The 16,930-nt window shown below is 39.2% G+C and overlaps 1 protein-coding gene across 2 annotated transcripts in view; it reads left to right on the top strand.

Annotated features, from left to right (window-relative positions):
• The window catches only part of QPCT (glutaminyl-peptide cyclotransferase), a 31,227-nt gene extending 26,915 nt beyond the window's left edge, over positions 1 to 4,312 (top strand). For both annotated transcript variants that reach the window (XM_082356092.1, XM_082356093.1), the window contains one exon: positions 217 to 4,312. In XM_082356092.1, coding sequence (XP_082212218.1) covers positions 217 to 362 — 146 coding nt within the window. In that variant the 3' untranslated portion in view covers positions 363 to 4,312. The remainder of the gene's footprint in view (positions 1 to 216) is intronic.
• The last annotated feature ends 12,618 nt before the right edge of the window (positions 4,313 to 16,930 follow it).

Here is a 16,930-nt window from a genome sequence, read left to right as displayed (position 1 = left end):
AATTACATAACATTTGTTTAATGAATGAGTGACTTTGGAGTATAAGGGTAAGGTACAGGGAAGTACACAGAAGATGATGAACTATCAGCTGTGTTTATATAGTATAGTATAGTACAGTATATAGTATAGTCCTACTCAGATTTCCTTGAAGAATGATAGTTTCTAGTTTACTCATGGGAAATATGCACTTAATTACAAGTTGTTTCTTCTTGTTAGGTGTTCCAGTTTTGCATCTGATACCATCTCCTTTCCCTGAAGTCTGGCACACCATGGATGACAATGAAGAAAATTTGGATAGAACAACCATTGATAATCTAAACAAAATCCTAAAAGTCTTTGTGTTAGAATATCTTCATTTGTAATATTCTGGTTTAGTTTATGCTAATTGCATCTAGTATTATATTCAAAAGTCAAGGCACCCTTTAAAATAATCTGACTCCAGATGCTGTGTGGAAACTTCTGTGTGGAAACTTCTATCCTATAGATTGATTCTGTAAGTATCTTTGAATATCCTAGATTTATGTCATGTCCAAATCGCTTATTCATTTTCATCTAGTGATAAAGAAAGGGAAATATAAGAAAAACTGAAGGTAAATATCTTTTAAAAACTTCTTTAGATAAGAAACTATGAAGCTAAATCAGATGTGTAGAGTCAGTATCACGTTTTTCTAAATAGTACTTAAATATGATGGTCATGTGCAAAGTGCAGCCTTAGTTTTATGATTTTCTTATACTTGGGAATCTTGCATATAATACAAAACAGAGATGCAGTTTGAAGACTCAATCTCTTTGAGAAATCTTTGTACGGTTTATTTCATGGAAGTTAAATCAGAATTAAATGCCATGTTGTGAATGTCTTTTTAAATATATGAATGAAAAATTGTATAACTTAAAGTATAGCTCAATTTTTATAGAGTTTTACAAATTTAACATTTTTATTGTAAAATAATAGTCAGTACCAAAAATCTAGAAAATGGAGAAAAGAAAAAAACCCTATAATTTCATTATATTAGCAGAGTCACCATTTACTCTAGTTTTCCCTCACATATTTTCAATGCAGTTTTTATGTCATTATAATCAAACTCTACCTACAAGTTTTGGGCCTTTTTTTCTGTTAAATGATATAATTACCAGACATTTATTTGCTGTTTTGATCTTGGGTTGAGATGAAGACAGAGACTGTTGAGTGTGTCCTCCAGAGTCAATATGAAGGTAACACAGTGGGAGGACAGAAATTAGGATCATTTTTGTGTAGGTAAATTATATGGTATTCAAGTTTGTTTAATTACTTATAGCCTATTTCTTTCAGGAGATTCATGGAAGCAAAATTGTTTGGGTTGGAAACACATAGGAATTCATGGATTTTTCTTTGGCTATAGGAAACAGTTATCTAAAAATACAAACTTGATCAGTTAAACAATTAGGAAATTGATCCTGCCATATAGATGAAGTTAGCTGGGGGCTGTTGTTTTTCATGTGCTATCTGTTCTGAGCAGACATTTAATAAACCTCACTGAATTAATGTGCTGAGGCTGGGTAGGGAGTGAGATAGACAAGCTGAGTGGGAAAGCAATGGCAACCTTAAGTTCAATAACAAAGAAAGTCATTGGAAAAGGAATTTACTTATGAAAACAAACTTTCCAGGTTAAAAAAAGGGATCAATATAATTTTATCTATATGAATTGATACAATTTTATAAAAGAATAGCCAGAGTTATAGACAATTATATCTAACAATATCTGTCTATAATCTCATGTTGGTAAATTTTATAGAACTGGATTTTTATAGGTTTCTTTTTATTTCACAAATCTACTTCTAAAATTATATAAAGGGAAGTCGTGCCCTTGTAAGTAATATTAACAGCTAACACTTATTGAGTACTAACTCAGTGTCAGTGTCATAAGTGCTTTATATGTTTTTACCAACTTAATCCTCACAACAATCCTAAGGGGTAAGGGGTATTATTAACCCCATTTTATGATGCTCAGAATGGTTAAGTCTCTTCTTCAAGATCATGAAGCTAGTAAGTGGCAGTGCTGGGTTTAGAACCCAACCAGTCTGGTTCTAAAGCTCATCCTCTGAAGCACTTTAGAGTACTGCCTCTTTACATGAAAAGACCTTTGCAGAAAGTTCTTAATGCCAAGTGCAAAGCAACAATTGTGTCTTGAAATTTTTATAGGTCATTCACTCGGTCTGGGAGAGCATTCTTAAATCACTGCTGCCAGGGTTCACCTGACAATGTTAGGCTTCTGAGGCACGTCATTTGTAATAGAATTATTTCTCTGCCATATCAAAGGCTATTTTTACATAAACATGCATATAACAGAAATCAACATGAATGGTTCCAGGGCTAAAGAATCTAAGCCACAAAGCAGGATTAAAAGAGGCTCAGTTTTCTGGATTAATTTTCAGATGAGTGAAAACATTTGAAAGGAGTTCAGGGAAAACATTTTTTTTAAACACCAGAAAAGAAATGATTTAACTGATGATATTAAAACAGAATGAAAAGAAGTTTTAATAAGGAACCTAAAAATTAGTTGACAGTACTACATATATAATTATAAGCCTAAATAATAAATTCTTTTTGAGGCAGAATGAAATAAATAGATCTGCTATAATCTGTTGGGTTGACATTAGTTGAATTATCTTTAGAGGAGGAAGTTGGAGGATATGTTGAAATGAGATAAAAGGAAAAATAAAAACATAAGCAGATTAACTCAATGAAAATTTTCTTCCTTCTAAGTGGCACATTCTAAAATTCTACTCACTAAGTGTTTGTACTAATATGGGAAAAGCAATCATGATACTGGAAAGGGAGACATTTTAAGGCATTAATCTTGATATTAATCCCTGAAATATGTTCTGTATAAAAATGCCAGTCAGAAATATTAATTTAAAAATTATAGCTACAAAGGCAGGGTTCCATAAACATTATGCTGTATTTGGAATTTTTCTATATGCATTTTGGAGCATTTTACTGCCCCTAAGAGAACAATTTGTATGTTTTGTCTATTACTGTCAACCCTGCAACACACAGGGCTATTTTTCTTCTTCAAAGAAATGAGTTCAAAGGAAAATATTCATAAAAGAGTGTTCATAACCTTGGCATCTAAAAAAATCATGAGTCTGTTATTGTAGCTTGAGGGTTGTGGCTGGGAAAGACAGATCCTTCAAACTGGAGAAATTTTTTAGATGGTGAAGCAGTTGTCATAAGAACAAAGCAGCCCATGTTTTCAGCTTCAACTCCAAATCCTTAAATTGTTTTTTCCATGCAGCTTCTTTCTTCCATCAAAGAGGTGCATTCATTATGATGCTGTAGCAAAATCATGTGAAAACTGAGCATTTGCTCAACTTGGCTCAGCTGGAGGTGATTACTTCTTATAAAGGAGGGAAGGACAAGCCGCAAGACACTTCTATTTCTCTGATGGACAGCCCCACGTGAGGCTTGGTCATGATATATTCTGCTGAAAATGAAATCCCAGTTTCTTTGTAAGCCTTAAATCTGAGGAATGAAGGTGTGGGGATAAAGGATATAAAGAGAAGATGAAGGAGACTATTTATGGCAGCCATAGTAATTTAAAGCAAAGCTAACATAGGAAATTTGGGGAAATTACTTAAATTTGCTGTTTATGAAAGTATGGGGCTTGCTTTCATAGCCTGTCTTTTCACCAACTTTCGGCTTCAAAGATGAATGTACGAAAGATTGAGGTTTCACTCTGAGTTTCAGAGCCACTTTCTACACAGTCTGAAACTCTAAAAGTCATTTTGAAGTGGTTTAATGGCCTCCCCTTACTTCTCCCTTCAGTTCTCCCTTCTCTGTCGTCTATGCTACATCTTTCTCAGCCTTCAAATAGCTAACCTACTGCTCTGTTGCGAGGAGCAAGTCCCATTGTGGAAAGTCACCGCCATGTTTCACGGAAGGACTGAGGCGGAGAGGAGACGTCATTAGCTAGTTGAGCCAGTAGGGTGGTATGGGACACCCCTCAAATCCTCTTAAACATGAAAATGGGCCCCAGGATCCTGGCACTACATCCAGCAGCAATAATTTACGGCAGTTTTGAAGACGGCTGAGATGAAAGGACTGTGTCATGGCTGTAGCCCTCAGCCTGAATTTGGCTGGTGTGCTCACACGACGTGAAGTCATCTTACTGTGATCATATTTCAAAGGCAACACATGGAACGTAGCCCACTCTTCCAACACATCCAAATTTGCCAGAGAGAATTTAGACCATTTGTTTGAGAATTAATGTTAAGAGCACAGAATTGTCAAGAAGAGAAAAAAAAAAAAAGACTTAAAGCAAAAAACAGACAAGCAAGCAAACAAACAAACAAAAAACCCAGCCAACCAACCAACCAAACAAATTAAAACCCTACAAAGATCACAAAGGTAACATTAAAAATAGATTTTAAAGCTGATAAATTATAAATAGCACTGAAAACTTTGTACTATTACATTTACAGATTACTACAGGGTACAAGAGGTCCTTGGCAGTCAAGGATTTAACATTTGTGGTTTTGGTGAACAAAGAATGACATGCAGTAAATTATTTGAGCTAAGAGATTAGCATGGAGAAGTGGATGAGCCTAGCTGCCTTCCAGCCATCAATTTCATTGTTATTCTCTAGTCATCCTTGCAGTAACACTTGGGAAGTAGTAAAACTCATTTGTTTGTAAAAAATGAATGCACACCACCCCCATCTCCTAAGCCAATTGCTCTTACTGGAGATGTAATTAAAGAGGTCTAGAAAAATAATGGTGCTGTACAGATAAGAGCAACAAGTGTTCACCATGGTGAGCAAATGAGTTAGGTGACTTATGCACAATGCTGCCTTTCTCTTGTCTTACAAAGGATGTGGCATTATAATGTTCCCCTAGAATGAAGATGTACTTGATCCTCCATCAAAGTTCTTAAAATATAGGGTGAAAATCTTGGAAGAGGAGCACAGGTGTTATAAGAGTATCTTATGGTTCTGTTATCAAACCAGCTCCATTTGCCTGATGCACAGCAAGCCAAATGCTGAGATGCTGCGGTTTACAGCTGAGAAAGTGTTTATTCACAAAGCAGCCAATCGGGAGACTGATGAATAAGTCTCAGATCTGCCTCCCAGAAGGCAAGGGTGTTGGGATATTTATTGGATAAGCAGTGTCTTAGGCACGGGGAAAGGTGATTGGAGGTCGGGGAAAGGTGATTGGAGGTCGGGGAAAGGTGATTGGAGATCAGGAAAAGGTGAGGTAATCGGTGTTTTGTGCAGGTGCATCTGGGTTACATGCTTTTGCATGTTCAAAATAGAGGCACTTAGCTTGATGGGAGGGTGGAGTTTTCCAGCCCGCTGATGTCTGACAGGACACCTGGGCAGGCCCTGCTTTAGGGTCGGTGGTCCCAACCAGTTCCAACTGCCTTGCACTGGATAAGAGTTGACTCCAAGTTCCTGTAAAACAACTGAGCTGTGTGAAGCTGGGAAGGTATGTAATTAAAGAGAAAAGAAAGAAAGAAAGAAAGGAAAATAACTAAAGCGAGCTTAATCAATGAAGGCACTTTATAAGCCAAGGGGTTTTAACAAACTGTTCCTTTATCTGTTGTTCTGTAAGGCAAGCTCAAGAATTTCTATAGTTATCAGCTTCTGTTAACACTATGCAGCATGCTTTCACCTCAGGCTTTGAACATCTGGATTTAGAAGATTCCTAAATCCAGCTGCTCATGCTTCATTTCTTTGCAGTTGGACCCTAGTGTTGGAAATGAGAGTTTGTCGTAGGAAAACAAAGTTGCTTTCCCTAAAATCAGATTTTCTTCAAGATCATTGTGTTTCTTCCCCAGACCTATACTGCAGGTTGGTAGAGCTTAGAAAGTTACATTCAAGGGAAGAGCATCTTTGGATACCTAAATTTGTTAACACTTCCTCTGGGCAAAAGACAGAGAAATGACATTATCTGAGGAACCAAGAAAAATTGAGAGTACCGAGAAATTGACCAGGAAAGGTAAACTTCTCTGCTGTAGGAGGCTGGCAGTCATGGATGAGACCTTGTGCAGACACTGCCTGAGGCCCTAACGACTGTGAAACTGATGAAGATCAGGGGCGGCAGAAGGAAGGGTTTGTTAACTCACAGTGAATGTTTCGGTCCAGCAGTTCTCAAAATCAAAAGGCTCAAGGCACTTTGATCAAATAGATGTTCCTTATATCCCTCCTCAAAGGCCCGTAAATGTTATCAGACCCATGTACTAGGGCTAGCCAGGTCATATGTCTCCATCAAAGTCATTATCAGACCAGGGCATGAGTGGAGTCTGAACTGAGATTGTTGTTCAGGGGTTGGGAATAACAGAGTAGAATTCAAATCTTTTAGAGCTGAAAAGGCCATAGAAATCATCTACTCTCTGGTTTTTTGCCCTCAGCTTTAGATTTTTCCCTGCAGGTGGTGCTGCAGAAAGAGCTCCTCTCCACATACTTGCCCCGTCTCAGTGGTAGAATGGGCTCCAACAGATTTTAAAGTTTGTGTATGAAATAGTAGAACACTTTCTTCAGAGGAGATCTCACATGGAACCCCAAAGCTAAAAGAGCAGGTGTGACTGAAGCAGGGAGAGAGTCCTGGAGCCTTGTCGGCTAAGCCTTGTTCAATAACCACCTGCCTCCCCCAACATCTCTACTTAACCCCACAGGGACTCCATGAAACCTAGGTTTCTGCAGAACATAGCTTGGAATTCTGACTTCATTCTCAGTCTTCTTTGACTCAGTTCTCAGAAATAATGACTTGGCTGATCACTTACTATTTGGGATTCTGGACCCAATTCCAATGTGCAGGGGTGAAAGGGGAGCTTCCCACACAACCAAGCAATGCTCTGCACACCAGCTGAGTATCTTACAATTCAACTCAATTCTGACACGATATTCCTGGAGGTAGCATCAAATCAAGGGTTCATTCTCACAAACTGGCCCCTTTTCTCCCCACTTCAGATGCCAGTCTAAAGCCCATATCATCACCTGTGTTTCTGACCCCCTGGCAGTAGATTGGAAGTTCCAATGACACCCTCTAACTCAGAATGCCAATCACAAGTCCGGGTTGTTACCTGGACTTCTGACCAGCTGGCTCTATATCAAAGGATCCCACTACCCCCTCCTTGGGTTCTATTGATTTGCTGGAGCAGCTCACAGAACTCAGAAACATTTCACTTAGTAGATTACAAGTATATTCTAAAAAGATATAGCTCAGGACAGCCAGATGGGAGAGGTGCATAGAGCAAGGCATGTAGGAAGGAGTGCGGGGCTTCCATACCCTCTCTGAGCATGCTGCTCTCTCCAGATCCCCATGTGTTCATCACCAACCAGAAAGCTCTCGAATGCTGTCCTTTAGGGGTTTCATTACATAGGCATGATTGATTAAAACATTGGCCACTGGCGATTGATTCAACTCAGTAAATGGAAAATTTTGACCCATTTACTGACTCCTCTTTCTCTCAGTTCAGCACGTTAGCAAATCCTGTTGACTCTCTTTCTACCATGTCCCAAATCTGTCCATTTTTGAGTACTGCTCCCACTCTGGGTCAGGCCACCATCATCCCTCTCTCACCTGGCCTCCCTGCTCCATCCTTGTTTCCTTTTTCACTTCTCCGCCCAGGAGCCAGAGCCATCCTTTCAAATTACAGTCATGTCACGTTACTGCTCTACTCAAAACTCTCCAATGGCTTCTCCTTTCACTTGAAAGAGAATCCAGTGCCTTCTTGTGGGGCTGTCCAGGCCCCACATGACCTGACCTCTTTTACCTTTTTGATCTCACCTCCTACCACTTTCTTCCTCACTCATTTCGCCCTGGTCACACTGACTTCCTGGCTTTTCCTAAACAAGCTGGGCGTATTCCTGAATCACCTGGGGAGCAGATGTAGCAATAAATGAAGTCTCACCAGCTAGGAGCCTGAAGCTGGGTTGTGAGCGGTCTGCACCTGGTCTTTTTTCCCAGGGCCAACTGAAGAGGTTCTGGGCTCAATGCTGGGCTCTGGCCATTAGTTTCCAGCAGGTTCTGAGAGTGCTGCCCTTAGAGATGAGGCTGACTTAGAAACAGAACAGCAACAAGTTTCAATGTGTCCAGAGAACTCTCAGTGGGTCCAGAGAATTCTCAATGGGTCCAGAAAAATCCCTAGGTCTGTCTCTTGCCTCCCTTCCCTTCTCTCCTTCAAAAGATGGATATTTTAAGAAAGCCCAGGGAAGAGATATGAGAAATATGGGGTATAAATAAAGTGGAATGAAGAATCACAGTATTGTGTATTTTTCAGCATTGGGTCATATTTTTTGGATGATACTTGGGTGGGGAGCCAAAGGTCAGAAGAGGATAGAGGGGAAAAGAGAGGAAGGGACAGTTGAGGTTCCTTTAGGCTTTAAGTGAGAAACCTGTCCTCAGATCCTCAGAATAACCATACTCCATCTCCGTTAGGCTTCTGTGTACTAGCAAGGCCTCCGGGACTAGGTTGTTCCTTTGTGGTAGTAAAGAAGGCCCAAGAAAATTTGCATAGGCAACACTAAAGCATCAACTAAAAAGTTTCTGACTTATCCCTGTGACTCCCTCCTACATCTGTCAACAGGGAAAACTCCAGGGATGAGGTTGTTTCCTACCTCCCTGCTCTAGACAATGTTCCTCCCTGGGAGGTGGGGTGGAAGTGGAGGGGGCTTTCTCCATCCGCATGATCCCATGCCCTCTCCCTTCTTCCCATTCCTCTCTACCAAACTCTGTTTCCATTTTGAGCTGAGAGTGATGGATAGCAGTGTTTATTGAAAACATTTTTAAATCAAGAGATTAAACTCTGATAAGAGTAGAATTTCATACATGAGTCAGTGTATAAATCAGATTGTAGAGTTGATGCTTTAAAGATATTTCCATGTTCTCAGAACTCCAGACGTGAATTCCTAGACATTGTTTCCTCTTTAGGGCAACTTCAGCATGTTACCCACAAAGATAAAAGGCAGGATCCTTGCAGAGGCAATAGGCTACAAGGCTCAAGTTGTAGGATGCTCTGGGCCCCTGAGCCTATCTGTCTCCTTCCCCGAATTCAGTGCCTCACCTTCTATATGAGGTTGAGCTCTCACAAGCTGCGTGACACCCTGACAGTTTGCCCCAGGCAGGCTGGCTTGAGTTTCTCTCATGCTGTGTTTTGACAGCATTGGTTAGGGCACAATCCGTGGGGTCTGTTTGGATTGGCGGTTCTGCCTCTGGACACGGGTCGTATCAAAGCAGCAGACAGGCTGCCTGTCTGAGCCATTTTTCTGACATCAGGGCTACTGCTCTGGCTGCTTTCAGACCTACACAGTAATCATGCGGAGAGGGCTTGAAATGGTTGGGCATCAAGTGCAAAAGAAAAAGCACTCAGAGGTGTGGAATTTATTTGCATTGGTTCAGGGAACTAAAGAAAAAAGTTATTGGGGAAAAATATTCCTGGCCTGTGTGCCCATTGAAACTGGAATTTGTCTTACTGTGCTTTCTTGGTTCTCCTCCAACCCAGCTGGATCTTTCCCAGGTTCTTTTGCTGGTTCCTCTTCATCTCCAGCCTGGTTAATATTGAAGGGCCCAGGGTTCAGTTGCTGGTCCCCTTTTCTTCTCTAGCTCTCTTCATCCATTCTTGACCTCATCCAGCTCCAAGTCTTTATCTACTTATTGATGACTTCCAGGGCTCTCACTTGCCTTCCAGTCTCATGTATCCAGCTGCCTATTGAACAGCTCCTTTTGGAGGGCATACTCAACATGCCTTCAATGAGCTCCTGGTCTTCTCCCCACATACCTGCTCCACCTATGGCCTTCTTCCAGTAGCCTCATTCTTCCTGTGGCTGAGGCAAAACCATTGGTGTCACTCTTGATTTCTCACCTTCTTTCACATACCACATCCAATTAGTCAGGAAATAGCCAGATCAAATCTACTTTCAAAGTCATCCAGAATCCAATCACCTTTTACCACCTCCATTTTTGCCGCACTGGTCCAAGTCATCATTACCCCTTGTCTCGATGACTGTAAGATGCTCTCATCAAGTCGTCCTGCCTCTACCCTAGCCCCTACAATCTATTCTCAATGTAGCAGCAAGAGTGATCCTTTAAGGAAGTAGGTCAGATCGTGTCACTTTTCTGCTCAAAACTCTACAACAGTTTCTTATTTCACTCAAAAGTTAATGTCAGCATCCTTACGGTGGCCTGCTTGACCCCCTGTGATCTGTCCCCTAACATCACTCTGACCTCATCTCTGACCAGTCTTCCCCTTTGCTCACTTTGCTTCAATAACACTGGTCTCCTTGATGTTTCTGGAACATGTCAGACTGGATTCTATCTCAGGACTTGTACACAGGCTGTTCCCTCTGCCTGGAGTACTTTTCCCCCAGATACCTTCATGGCTAATTTCTTTATGTTCTTCCAAGCTTTGCTAAAATGTAACTTTTCAGTGAAGTCTTCTTTGACCCCTCTATTTAAAATTTTAATCTTGTTCTGTTCTATATTTTCTTTGATCACCCTCTAACATACTGTACAATTTATATAATATGTTTGCTTTTCATTGTCTGCTTTCCTCTTTTAAAATGTAAGCTCCTCAAAGGCAGGGATCTTTGTTCATTTGAACAGTACCTGGCATATGGTGGGTTTGTTAAATGAATGAATGAATGAAATGCAGTGGAAACAAGAAGAGCCTTACAAGGCAGCCAAATGAAAAGTGAGCAGTAGAGGCCACAGAACACAGGAGTTTAAGTTGTGGCCGGGTATGGTTGAGGACCAGAAAGATTCAAGGTTGTAACTGGAGACAATGCTATGGGCTAGAATGGTCAATTCAGGAACCCTCTGGGGTCTGCTGCATGGTCATTGATAATAAGCCAATTGACTAAAAGCAAAATCAGTCACCCTACTAGTTAGTCCCCATGTAGAGACATGACTTGTAAATTAGTCTTTCTCCTCACCTTGGTTATTGGAAAGCTGCATCATACTTCATGATGCAAAATAATCTAATACGGTTCTTGATTAGGATATGGAAATGGATACTTGTTATATATTCTCACTTTCACACAGACATACAAGATGGAAGGGAAAGTGAAGGTTTCAGAGGGAAATGCTGCATTCATAGAATTGGAGCTGGAGTAAACTAAATGGAAATTTTTTTGTGGTGAATTTGATTCCCACATGTACTTGGTGTGTAAGTTGACTTCTAAGTTGTTCGTGATCTCTGCATATACTACAGTCACTTCTGTCACAGCCTATGGGCTAGGGCATAGCACCAGAGAAGTGACAGTGATGTATCGATGAAGAGCAAATCATCTGATTGTTTCAGGACAACTTAGAGGGATGCCCAAACCCAGCTTCATCTTTCTGCCTCTAGTCTCAGACCCTTTGATTTCTGGTATTCTGCCCCTTGCTAGCTTCTCCTTCAACTCAGTGCTGCTTTACCCTGTGGATATGGTCACTGTAATTATCAGTAGCATCCCCTTCCACTCTCAAGGGATCTACTTAAGATGATAATTTGGGGGAACATCCTACGTCCAGAGGTCAGATTGCCTGGTAACCTTGGAGCCTCCACTGGTGGCGTCTCTGCCCCTTGCCCCTCCGGCCCCTCCCATTGGCTTTGGGTGTGGTGAAAACTTGATTGTGTGGAAGTTCACTTTCTCCAGAAATTCAAAATTTCACTCAGTTCAGAATATGTAATTTGGCCGTTGAATAACAGGGTGGATCCAAAAGTTTCCAGTTACCAGCAATAGAGAAGCAGGGCTAACTGAGAACAGAAGCCTCAGCCCACTCCTTGGGCTTGGGTGACCAGGAACCACATTGGCTCGCAGATTGTGCAGAGGATCTTGGTGTTCTGTGAAGTTTGTGGCGTTTTTGTTGGCCGTATGGGCAAGTCATGCCCCCTCTCTGGGCCTTGGTGTCCTCATCTGTAAACTATAGGGATTTAACCTAATGATCTGTTGGGTCCCTTCGAATGCTAAGATTCTATGCAGTAGTACAGCATAGTGTTTAAGAGCCCGGCCTTTGGAGATGGAATTGAATCCAAATCCTGGCTCTGCAATGTAAAAGGCATTCGATTTTGAGCAGGTTATAAACTCAGTTTTCTTGTGGGTAAAATGGGTTTCACACTTACTGAAGCTTTTTATGATGACTGAATGAAACAGGTGATAAAACAACTTGTGGGGTGTCTGACACATGATCACTCAGTGGGGGATGTTGGCTACTACGATCTTGGTTGTGATTTGCATGGGATTGCTTTCAAAACACATGATCTCATGCAAAGCTCACAGCTGTGGGACATTAGCAAGGTGGCTATTGTCATCTGTATTTTATCAATGAGAGGAGTGAAGTGCTGAGAAGTCAGGTGATTTCACAGAGCTGGTGTGTGACAGCACCAGGGCCTTGCCAGGTATGGTGGGGAAGCAAGAAGTTCATCGGTCAGGCATTCATCGAGGAGGCGGAGCTGTACTCACCTACCCAGCAGGACAGATCTTCAATCACAGTCATTTATGTAAGAAAATTCCCCAGAGATTATATCAAAGGAGAGCCAGCTGTAAAAAGCCTGAAGATGAGGTCAGGGAGAACAAAACATTTTCTACTTTTCAGACAATGAAATAGCTCCGTTCTCTCCTTCTGTTGTTCCACTGTCCTGGCACATTGCAGTATCGGATGTTGCTAATGTCATCATGGGGATCAGACTGTTTCTCATCAGCCTCTCTGATCATAGTTCCTGAGTTCTGAGACTCAACTCTTCACCTCTGATCTTCACCACTTTTCCATCTGTGTCTCTTCTGGGGCCCCTCTTCTCTCTTAAAATGGCATTGAGAGTCTTTTTCTTTTTAAAAAAATACTTTTAAAAGAGAGTAGATCTTTAATGTTCTCACAACATACACACACACACACAAATTGCAATTATGTGAGGTGATGGAAGTGTTAACTAACCTTATTGTGGTAATCATTTTGCAATATATGTGTATAAAATCATCAAGTTATACACCTTAAACCTACACAATGTTTTAGGTCAATTATATCTCTATAAAGCTGGAAAAATTAAAAAATAATTTTTATTCCTTTGCTTTCTATTCACTAAGGTAATACATGCTTATTACAGAAATGTTGAAAAATACATAAATATATAAAGAAGAAAATACTAACCTCAGAAACGACTGCTATTAACATTTTTACATTTCAAGCTAGATTTCTCCTATGAGCATATATCAATACATCAATTTTACTTAATCAATATTCTATATATGTTTGTTTTATAATCTTACTTTTGCATTTAAAATCTTTATGTGGGCATTTCCTCATGTCATTAAAATGGTTTGAAAACAGCTTAAAATGGATGATTAATGGCCCATTATATGCATATACCAAAATGTATTTAACCCATTTCCCAAATGTTGGACTCTTTCCAACATTTCTTTTTATAAATAATACCTGATGAAAACTTTTGAATGTAAACCTTTGTCCACATCTCTGTTTATTTCATTGACAACGCTTCCTATGTAAGAGGGCAGCAGGATGAATAGCAAGGATTAATCCTTGTTGGAAGAAGCTGAGCAACAGAAATGGCTTTTGCAGGGGCCTGGCTCTGCCAGTAGGTGTCACCTTTGCCTCATGGTTTCTGCTCTTACCTATTTTTCTCAGGATTGTTTTTGAAGGCCAGGAATAGAATACATTTGTGAGTCAATGGAGTTCAACTCCAAGTATTAAAGTCTCCCACAAGAGACACAAATCAACAGTGCCTTCAGGGCTGCAGGCCTGGTTATTTTGTTTTCTCTGTTGGGTTCATTTCATCCAACCCAGCAGCATGTTTGCTTCTGACCTGATTCTAAGAAAAAGCTTGCAATCTGGATTGTTGGCAAAATGCCACCCTTTTAGACTCTCTAGGGAAAAGAACACACAAAAGTGTGGAAAAAAAGCTACTGCCTATTGACTGCTTTCTAAAAGCATGGGGTTAATTAAAAATTCACAACAATTTAAAAAGATAATGATTATCAACACCCTATTTTAGATATGGAAACTGAGGCTCAGAGATGCTACCTTGGCCAAGGGGCCATGACTATTTAATGGCCTAAGGCAGCATTCAAACCCAGGTACATTTATTTCTGAAGCCTGTAATTTTAACAATTTTCCTATTCCAGTTAAAAAATATAGATTCTAAGCCCTGTCCCCAGCTTATTGGACCAGACTATCTGGGCCCAGGGGCTTAGACTTTGCATTTAAATGACCTCCTTGGGAGATTTGTATGGGCAGTAAAGGGAAATGTCCATTTCATTTGTTCAGTGACCAACTGAACCAACTAGAAGCCATGACTAGAGAGGCTGGGTTGACCTTGGGTGGTCTGAGTCTTGAGTCATTTGTGCAGTCCCCATTTTATGTCAGCAGCAAAGGTCTTGAAATACTCTAGGGTGGCTTGGCTCAGAGCATATGATATGTTTTGAAATTGAGAACTTTATTGCTTGGGCAACCACTCTTCTTTCTTTTGCTAAAAAGATTCTTTGAAACTCTTTTCATTCCTTAGCAGATCAGCAGCGTGGCTTATGGACTGGGCCTGTGCATCTAAGTCAGACAGGTTAAGATTTGCATTCTAGCTCTGCTACTGATTATCTGTCTGATCCTGGCCAAGTGACTTAAGCTTGAAGTCTGAAAAATGAGTGTATTTACACCAACTTCATAGAGTTGAAGTGAATATTAAATGTTGCTAACAGTAGAGGTGAGATAACTAGCACTGTCTCATAATAGGTGACCAGAAAATAACAGGGGAAAAAATATAACCATTTGATTAAATAACAGGGAGAGGAAAAAAAAAGTTATTTTAAACACAGATAGCTGACTTTTTTTTCTAGCTATTTAAAAACAGCTTTATTGAGGTATATTTACATCCTACCAGAGAATTCACCCATTGTTAAGTGTACAATTTGATAATTTTTAGTAAATTTATTGAGTTGTGCAACCATTGCCATAACCCAGATTTTGACTGCTTCCATCACCCCAAAGCATTCCCTCACACCTGTTTGCTGTTTCCATCAGTTACCCCTGGCCTCAGGCAACTACTCATCTGCTTTCTGTCTCCATAGGTTTTCCATTTCTGGACATTTCATATAAATGGGATCATATCACATGTAGTGCTTACTGTCTGGCTTCTTAGCATAATGTTTTTGAGGTTCATCCATGTTGTAGTGTGTGTCAGTAGTTCTTTACTTTTTACTGGTGGATAAAATTCCATTATATGGATATTCTACATTTTGCTTATACATTCGTGACTCCAGTATTTTCTCCAAAATCTCACCAATATTTGTTATTGTCTTTTTTTTTTTTTTGGATTATAGCTATTCTAGTGGGTTTATACAGGTATTATATTCTGGTTTTAATTTTCATTCCTCTAATGACTAACAATATTGATTATCTTTTCATGTGCTTTTTAGCAATTTGTATATTTTCTTTAACAAAATGTCCACTGAAATCTTTTCCCCATTTAAAAATTGAGCTGTTTGTCTTATTATTGAGTTCTACGAATTCTCTATATATCCTAGACACAAATCCTTTACCAGATATTTGCAAATATTTCCCCTCCTAATTTGTGGCTTTATTAATAAAGTTTTTTGAAGGAGCAAATGTTTATAACTTTTAAATGCTGAGAAACTTTATTCATATAAATAAATAGAAGAGTGGATCAAGTATTGTTATATGCAAGTCACTCAATTTCTTGGAACCCTTCCCAATGTATAGGCTATTATTTTTCCTCCTCTTTCACTGATGGTTTGGCTATGGAAGATCAGCAAACTTGGGCTCTTGCCTATAACTAAGAATGTAAAGGCCTTACACAGAAAATGTTGAAGTGTATAAAAATCTTCAATATATACTATTTTCAGATTGCATATCAACATAAGACTTAGAATTCAAGTTCCCTGTCTTTATCTAGATGCTATGCAAAAGCTACCCCCTTCTTATGCATAAATGTGTGGAAATGGTCCACTTTCATTTCCAGGACTTTGTTCCTTTTATCTACTTCAACCAATAATATTAAAATATTTTAGATATTATTAAAAATATTTTGAATTTTTTAGCAACTGACAGCTTGATTAGGTTCTCTTTTATCTTTTTAAATAACAGTTTTATTGAGATATGGTGCACATACTACAAATTCATCCTTTTAAAGTGTACAATTCAGTGGTTTTTATAGGGTTGTGTAACCATCACCACTATACAAATTAAGAACATTTTCATCAGCACAAAAGGAAATCCCATACCCATCAGGATCATTTCCCATTCCCTCCTTCTCTAGTCCTTGACAAACACAAATCTATTTTTTGACTTTACAGACTTGCCTATTCTGGACATTTCCTATAAATGGAATCATACAATATGTGGCTTTTCATGACTAGCTCCTTTCACTTACTATAATGTTTTCAATGTTCATTCATGTTGTAGCATATATCAGTACTTTATTCCTTTTTATGACTAAATAATATTCCATTGTATGAATATTCAATTTTTTGTTTATCCATTCATCAACTGATGGACATTTCAGTTGTTTCTACTTTTTGTCTATTATTAATAATGCTGTTATGAAAATTTGGGAATAAGACTTTGTGTGGACATAAGTTTTGAGTTCTGCTGGGTACCTATTTTTAATTTTTTGAGGAACTGCCATACTGTTTTCCATAGTGGCTGCACCAACTTATATTCCTACCAACAACAAAAGGGTTCCCTTTTCTCTGCATACTTGCCAGCATTAATTTTCTCTTGCCTTTTAGATAATAGCCATTTTATCTTCCAGGCTACCTAATCGTTTTTTTTTTTTTACTTTATCATAATTTCAGAATTGTTTATTTCATTAACCATATTTAACATAATTTATATTTTATATTTGATAATTACAATACCTATGTTAATTGTAGGTATGAATCAGTGGTTTGTTTTTCTATCAACTCTCATTTTCATTGGCTTGTTTTCTTGGTTTTTTTATTTTTTG

Source organism: Balaenoptera borealis, assembly GCF_965194805.1.
Source record: "Balaenoptera borealis genome assembly, chromosome: 15".
NCBI lineage: Eukaryota > Metazoa > Chordata > Mammalia > Artiodactyla > Balaenopteridae > Balaenoptera > Balaenoptera borealis.
Note: the sequence above shows the minus strand (reverse complement) of the source record. Positions and strands in the feature narration are given on the sequence as shown.